This window comes from Nanorana parkeri, unplaced genomic scaffold (assembly GCF_000935625.1).
Source record: "Nanorana parkeri isolate BGI_ZX_2015 unplaced genomic scaffold, ASM93562v1 scaffold471, whole genome shotgun sequence".
Taxonomy (NCBI): domain Eukaryota; kingdom Metazoa; phylum Chordata; class Amphibia; order Anura; family Dicroglossidae; genus Nanorana; species Nanorana parkeri.
The window spans coordinates 326,293-334,257 of record NW_017306739.1 but is presented as its reverse complement, the minus strand read 5'-3'; the positions used below and the strand labels follow the sequence as shown (position 1 = coordinate 334,257).

Below are 7,965 nucleotides of genomic sequence, written 5' to 3'. Positions count from 1 at the left end.
TTATGCGCTGGGCAGGGATTGCTCTTTTGTACAAGTGATTTCAGTGGCTATACAGCTTCTGAAATCACTTGTATGCAGCCTGCTTGTCCGGCCCCCTCTTCCATGGTCCGCCCCCTTGTTGGCTGCCTCCCTCTGTGCTGTGGTTTTTTGGGGTCCCCGCGCTTCTGAGGGACCCCAGCACACTGCAAATACCTTCAGGATAGAGAGTGGGGAGCAGAGCAGCGAATGTCTGATCTCTGCTCTTCTCTGTGATCAGTGACACAGGACCGCTGTACAGCGCTCTTGTGTCAGCCGTTGCAGCCTGAGCTGTACAGAAGATAGAGCACAAGTCTATCTTCGGTGCTGGAGGGCAGGCTCATAAAGAGAACCTGTCACCTCAGAATGCTATGACACAGGGTCTTGTTCTCCCCTGTGTAATAGCAATAAAGTTGAGTGAAAACAGTAAAAAAGAATAAATTAAAATGAAAAAAATGATAAAAAGTTAAAAAATTATAAAACGAAAACATGATTAAAAGTAAAAAAATAATAAAATGAATGAAAATTAATAATAATAGGCCGCACAGCCCAACCTGAGCCCCCTCACAGGCCACCTATGCCCCGGCACAGCCCACCTGAGACTTCCACAGCCCAACTGAGACTCCCACAGCACACCTGAGACTCCCACAGCCCACCTGAGGCCCCGTACAGCTATCCTAAGACTCTGCACAGCCGACCTGAGAACCCATACAGCATTCCTGAGACTCAGCACAGCCCCCCTGAGACTTCACACAGCCATCCTAAAACCCTGCAGACATCAGGCTGCCACCCTGGAGCAACACACAGTATGTAGCTTCATATTATTCTGCATCACTCTTTAATATATTGCTGGGATTTGTAGTCCTCTATAGCTGTTGGTATTCTGCATTGCTGTATAATGTACTGCTTTGTGGTGGGCACCTGGCGGTCCCGGACAAATTGTAGGAATGGGTGGAGCCAGCCATGATGTCACAGCTGGCTCCACCCAGTTGTCATTAAATGACAGACCAGTGTCCTCAAATAACCGGAGGACGTTGGCCTGTCTTCGAAGGACAACAACTGAGACATCATGGCTGGCTCTTCCCAGCTGTCTTCATTTGCGGGGAGAATGGTCGGCTTCGGAAGACCTTTCTCCCCACTTTGGCTGTGACTACAGCTCAGAGATTTTCAATTATGCAGCGCCAACACAGAATAAATCAATATGTTATACAATGTGAACAATGTAACAGTGACTGTACAATATATTGTGAATCGTGATTGTTCCGTGAAACAATGGATTATAAACTGTATCAAAAATAAAGTGATCAAGTATGAAGGCTGCAGCAATAATGACCATATAGGTCAAGACAGGGGAAAACAAGTGCCAATCTTGGAGACCAATTTATTTTCTCTGCTATCGTCCGTTATTGCAGGCAGCCCCTGACCGCTGAAAGTTACAGCGAGGACGCCACAACTTCAGGAGAATCCATTTCTTTAAAAGCTCTTCAGGCTGCTTACCACAGCCACTACATTGTGGTGAGTATATACCCTGAGGGGATTTGCACGGTATTTGCCTGCATCCCCAACAAACATCACGGAACTGTTCCCTGAATTTACAATTTGCCCACGCTTGGAACACTATATTGTTATTCACGGTGTTTGAAAGAAAAAAAGAAATACACAACACACGTTGGACTTTTCACTTTGTTTTTATGATATAGTTTCACATTCATATGATTTTGTTTCACTGAATAACACAATATTCACATTGTACAGTTTAATCAATCACATATTTACAACTGTGTTGGCGCTGCATAATTGAAAATGTTTGTGACTACAGCTCAGCTGATCTGAAGCTTATGCGTCCGGCACGGCTGTCTTCGGCTGCTGTATGGGCTATTGCTAATAGCCCGTACAGCAGCCCTTCAGTTCGACTGAACTGAAGGTCTACGGCAGCTGAAGTGAGCCTAAGGTTCAGCCGCAGCTATGGCTAGATCCTTCAGCAGGTAAGTGAATAACTCTCTATGTAACTATGTAACTGCGCTATATAACTCCTGTATAACAATAACAACTAATTTTACTTAATACTCTTTAGTTCATCTTCTAATAATTATATCTTTCAAAATAATATTGGATGGGTGGTGACCTTGATACAGTAGTACAATAAGTAATACAATAAGTAATTTTAATCTAAATCCTGTTAAAGGCATCTTTTTATTGTTCCAAAAAGCATTGGCTATACAATTCTACTATCAAATAAATCACGCATGGTTTAGAACCTATTGCCTAGTGTTTTTGTCCATTAGATGTTTGCTTCTTTTAGTCAGTCAGGTGCTTGCTTTACTTTTTTCGCTACCCAGTAGTTTTATCCTGAGAGGGTAATTTTTATTATTAACCTGGAGCTGCCCTTTTCTTCTTCATTTTATTACCATGTCTAAATAAGTTGGAAAATGTCTACCATTCTCTGCTGATAAATATGATTGCAATGTACATGACAATAGTCAATATACAGAGTATGCTTATGTCAGCCAAAGGATAGATCATCCAAGGGTATGATTGATCAATTTAAAAATAAGAAGTAGTTGGGCATGAGTGAAATTTACTTTTTAATCATACCTTTTTTTTAATAATAAGCCATTGTGATAATTATCCACATCATGCACTGTATTTATTTCTTAGTAAATGCTAATAATACCAAAATATACAGTATCTTACCTGGAATGCTCCACACGATTTGATAGGGTAAAGGTAGATATGACTGAGTGTGATTGGCTTGTCATTTTTAGACACATTTCCTCTTCCTTTACAGGCACAAATATGCTCTGCTTCAGAAAATTTGGAAAATTTAGTATTTTGGGGGACACCCACATCTGAGATGTTGCCATTTGCACTGATGCTTTGTTCTTCATTGCTTTCTGTTTGAAACAAGCTGATTCTGGCAATCTTTTCAACATCAAACATTTGGGCAGAGCCATATGATGATTTTTTAATGAATGTGTCTACAATAAAATTTAAAAATACTTGAGCATCTTCAAATGTAGACATAAAACCAAATGATATTCTGATTGAGCCTGTAGGTCGACCATTAATGATGTCCATGTTATCACCACATATATGTCCAGCCTTTTTGAGGAGAAAAAAAAAAGGAATGTAATATTAAAATGATATGGATAAGCATGTTTTGTAAACAATTTTCAAAAATTGAACTTAGTTATTTGTGATCTAATAAAACCAAATAATACCACATTAAAAAAACATGTTGTGGTCTATTTTTATCTTTGGTAATTCCATTGATGAGATTAACAAGCCATATCCTATCTATCACCATATTCATTACTATAACGATTTGAGCGCGGTGCAACTCTATGTGCAGACAGAAGCTCCCAGCTTGAGGTAACAAGAAAATCTAATTATGTATATTGGCCATCAGCAAAGGCTACACCAATCAATCAATATAACAATTGCTTTAACAATTGTGTAACCAAATTCTGTACTCTATCTTAATAGCACTGCAATATTTACTGTAAACTTGAAAATCTAAATTTAAAACATGTGGAAAATATTCTGAAATGCGGCACCAATCAGTACACTAATGTTTTCTTTGCATAACATCAGCTTTCAAGCTCACAGCCTGGAATTGATAAATGTGAAACTGTTAATTCTGTTTAATTTTTAGTGACAAAACACAAACCTTATAAAGCTAAACTCTAGGCAGATATAAAAGACACAAATCAATTCAGCTCTGTAATCATTAATACATCATCAAATGGAAATGGTGTTAGTACTGGGATTTGACCTGGTATCAGACTCTTTTATAGTCCCTGTACAACAGGGTCGGAGAGTGAGGAGGAAGCAGTACAGGAAGCCAATCAGTTAATGTGCTGACAAGAAGATAATGTGACAGTGATGAGCTCATCACTGTGCTACTTCTCCTTTTACTGTCCAGACACAGGTCAGGGTGGGTCCAGAAAGAACTGGGCTTAGATAAGAACTGGGTCTTTCTAGTGGCAGAAAAAAGTGACACCTTTCCAATGGTGTTCAAACAGCGGGCCATTGTAAGATAGAATAGTTTTCTTCTCAAACAAACACATACATTTTAATCATTGTGGTAACATACTACAGTAAACTCCCAGTTATCCGGCACCCTAGTTTTTGGTTGACTGAAAGGTAATAGTAATTTTCAAGCAACCACCCCCTCTATTTCAAATTGTAATAGCCAATAGCAGGCTGGCTATTGCACCCGTCCACTGAGAAGTGCAGTGGACACTGAGGGAGAACATTCTCTCTCACGTCTGCTCCTCTGCTCAGTGGGCAGGTGCAATAGCCAGCCTGCTATTAGCTGTTAACTACATTTAGTTGCTAACTAAATGTTTTAGTGTGCATCAAGCCACCAGCGCAAAGAAAAGAATAACAAAAAATTGAGGCTATATTAGTTTACAGTACCTTTAAAAAGGTAAATAACAGATCTTCCCAGGCATTAAGTTCCATGTACATTTCATATGTCAACACCATTGTAGGAGATGTAGTTTATACTTTTTTTTGGTTGAACAGATATAACATAGAAACTTAGGTGATAAGGGACATGTACTTTGGTATGTTTGGTTTTCTAAATACTGTAAAAGAATAGGGAATTTATGTTTAAAAACAAAGCACTTCAGGCACTCTATTTTAACTTATGTGTCAATCATCCTTTAGTGAGTTTCCATCCATAAGGATGTTATTGGTGGAGGAAATAATTTCTCTGTATATATATTGTAAGGGGGACTCAACTGGTATTAGCAGTGGCAAACCATGCTGGATGACCGGGACACACAGGAACAGTCCAGGCAGGTTTGTACAGCACTTTCATTCAGAGAGGCAGCAAACAAACATAGGTGCAATGCTGTAGGGCTTTGTACAGCAAGTCCAGAACATAAAACACACAAAACATCTGCTTGTCTGAGCCACTAAACTACAGTAAACTTAGGCAAGCTCCTGTTTAACATGGTGATTCCAATGGGTTCCCCTAGATAAGCAGGCAGCAGTTGTACCTTTTGGGTAGTATTGTGTCAGCACTTTGCCTTTTCACCAAGCAGCAGGCTCCCACAGCAGAGTGAGCAAGAGAGATGGAACAAGAAAGCATTGAGAATCAGTCAGCTTGCATGTATAAAGGCCTGTGGACAGCTGAGAATAATATTGAGGTCTGTCTACCAGGTAAGAAATGGTCCTTGGAATGGAGGCTTTATTCCACCAAAGCTCTACAAAGCATCTAGGCCCCGAGACCAAAAACAGAACTTATCAGGGGCGGACTGACAACACATGGGGCCCCCATGCAATACAATATTATGGGGCCCCCTTGTGCTCCACCCATATACAAGCCCCATCCACAGCCAAAGGGCTGCTGTACTGGCGATTCACAATATTCACTATAGCCCTACAGCAGCCGAGCGGCTCACCCGAGACGAACCCATAGGCTTCAGCTTGGCTGAGTCGTATTCACAGTCGAAGCAGGGAGAAAGGTCAGCCGAAGCCGACCGATCTCCACGCAGATGACAGCTGGGCGGAGCCAGCCGTGATCTCACGGCTGGCTCCACCCAGTTGTAATAACAGATCAGCGTCCCCAAATGACATGGGGATGCTGATCTGTCAATAAACAATAACAACTGGGCGGAGCCGTCCGTGACGTCACAGCCGGCTCCACCCAGTTGTTATTTATTGGCCGGGACCTAGTAGAAGACTCTGGCAGGTGCCGGCCAATAGGAAACAGGATTGCGTCGTTTTTTTTTCTTTCAAATATTTTAAAAATTTTTAATGCCGTTTGTGGCATTTGGCTATTTACTTACTGCCGTTCGCCCCTATGAGAATAGGGGTGAACAGCAGTGAGTGAGCTGCCGGAGCTTCGGCTCAGCCGATCCAGATGTTGGATCGGCTGAGTCGAACTCCTCCTGCACTTCGGCTCAGCCCAACATGCTTTGTATGTTCGGCTGACTGAAGGCAACCGATGTACAAGGCTGAATTGAATAGCCGAACAGCGTTCAGCTCACTTCACTTCGGCTCCTATTATATAGCTGCGAACGTGCAGAATCTGCTGGATTATCGCGCTTGCACTGTTTTGGGGGCTGTGCGGTTTCGTACCGTGCGATTTCCCACAATAGTCTGATAAAGCACATAAAAGTGCATTGTTTTTTCTCTTTAGAACGGCTCCGCTCGTATTTGAATATCCGCTCCAGTGTGAATGAAGCTTTAACCCGTGCAACCCCCAAAATACTGCAAGAGCGATAATTCAGCAAATTCCGCACGTTCACAACTATATAATGGCCGCAAACTAGCAGAATTCATGCAGTTCACATATAGCGTTTGCGTCCCGTGCGGGCTCCCATATGAAAAACCGCAAATGCTGTATGTGAATGGAGACTAAAAGGTTAACAGTTTACAGCTAAAAAAAAAAAGTTATTAAATTCACTTACCAGCATCAGGGCTCCCGATCCCCAGATTCCAGTCGGGGTTTTTGTAGAACTGCTCCAGTGGGGGGCCCAGGGCCGGATCTCAGTGGGGCCCCCCTAACATGAGGATCTTGTGCCTCCGTCCGCCCTCCGTGGTATGTCCGCCCTCAGTCTACTGCGACACGCCCCCATCCACTGTGGCACACCCCCACCTCGGAGCTCTCCTCGTCCGCGCCGCTGAAGGAGATGCGACTCTGCTAAAGCGGCAACGGCAGTGTATATAGTGGGCCCGGGAGGCGGGCGACACTGCCGTTGCTGCTTTAATAAACCCGTGTCCTCTGCCATGAGGGCTGAAAAGGGGACAGGGGGTCGGTGACGAGCCCCCTCTTTAGCCGCGGGTCCTTGGGCAATGCCCGACTGCCCGTATGGTTAGTCCGCCCCTGCTCCATATCAGTGATAAATTGTGGAAAAACAACAGCAATTGCTATGGACTTGAATCAGAAATATTTGGTTATAATAGAAAGCAGTGTGTTTGCCAAAGGCCTGGAGAGTGTTACAGCGATGAGTGTCTGCAGACAACAGTGACACATGGGGAAGTTTCCTTACAGGTTTGGGGCTGCATTTCTGCACATGGAATGTTTCCTCAATGCTTAAAAGTACTCACAGATACTTATTTATTATGCAATACCATCAGTAGATGTCTCTCCCAAAGTTATTCTACTATAGGACAATGACTAAACATGATAAACAGTATTAGTTCCCCTAGATGTTTTAAAACCTGTTTAGTTTCTTTAAAAAAAAACTCTGTGCACATATACTTATGATACTGTGATGCTTCTTTAGATGCAATGGGTGATCAACTAATATGATTATTTTTCTCCTTTTGTTTTGTATAGGTAGGTAGAGTAGAAGCTACTGGTGGTGCCAGTAGCCACTCGTCAGGTAATCTTGGTGGTGTGTACTGGATGGGTCTATAAATGAAGGAAAACTGTGCATGGCTAATGACACAAATAATGGGATCCAATAGAAAAAGCAGGCTGATCTGCCTACTATGTTGTGTCAACATCCTCCTCTTTCCTTCAATGTGTTCTCCCATCCTACCACCAATCCATCATCCGATTTGTCACAATCCTGAACACCACCATCAGACAGAGTGAGATGCCTCATAAAGGAAGAACTTGTTATGACATCTAATAGCATTTTAAAGCAATGACACCCCTCCAAGCACAAATATATAAAGAAAGGGGCCTGCCTGGGCTGTTCCATGAACAAATTGATTGTGGGATTTCTACTGAATATGCAGCTGTTGCTATTTCTTACGGCCACCCTCACTTTTCCCAGATGCTGAAGATAGACTGGTAGTGTAGCGTTTTAGCTGAGACAGCAAAAGAAAGTAAGAAGACTACTTAGGGCCATGTGGTGTCTCATATTGCATTGCGATGAAGGATACCTGGAATCAGCCATGTTGCTGTATAATCTGGGGATTATAGTCACTTATGTCTACGTGAAGCAAAGTTTGAGGGGGTATAAATGGACTCTACTTGCAAAT

The 7,965-nt window shown here is 42.5% G+C and overlaps 1 protein-coding gene across 1 annotated transcript in view; it reads right to left on the bottom strand.

The window, feature by feature from the left end:
* Positions 1 to 7,965, bottom strand: part of MOCOS (molybdenum cofactor sulfurase) — a 314,243-nt gene that overhangs the window by 85,752 nt on the left and 220,526 nt on the right. Inside the window, exon 8 of the mRNA XM_018560663.1 lies at positions 2,710 to 3,117. Coding sequence (XP_018416165.1) covers positions 2,710 to 3,117 — 408 coding nt within the window. The remainder of the gene's footprint in view (positions 1 to 2,709; positions 3,118 to 7,965) is intronic.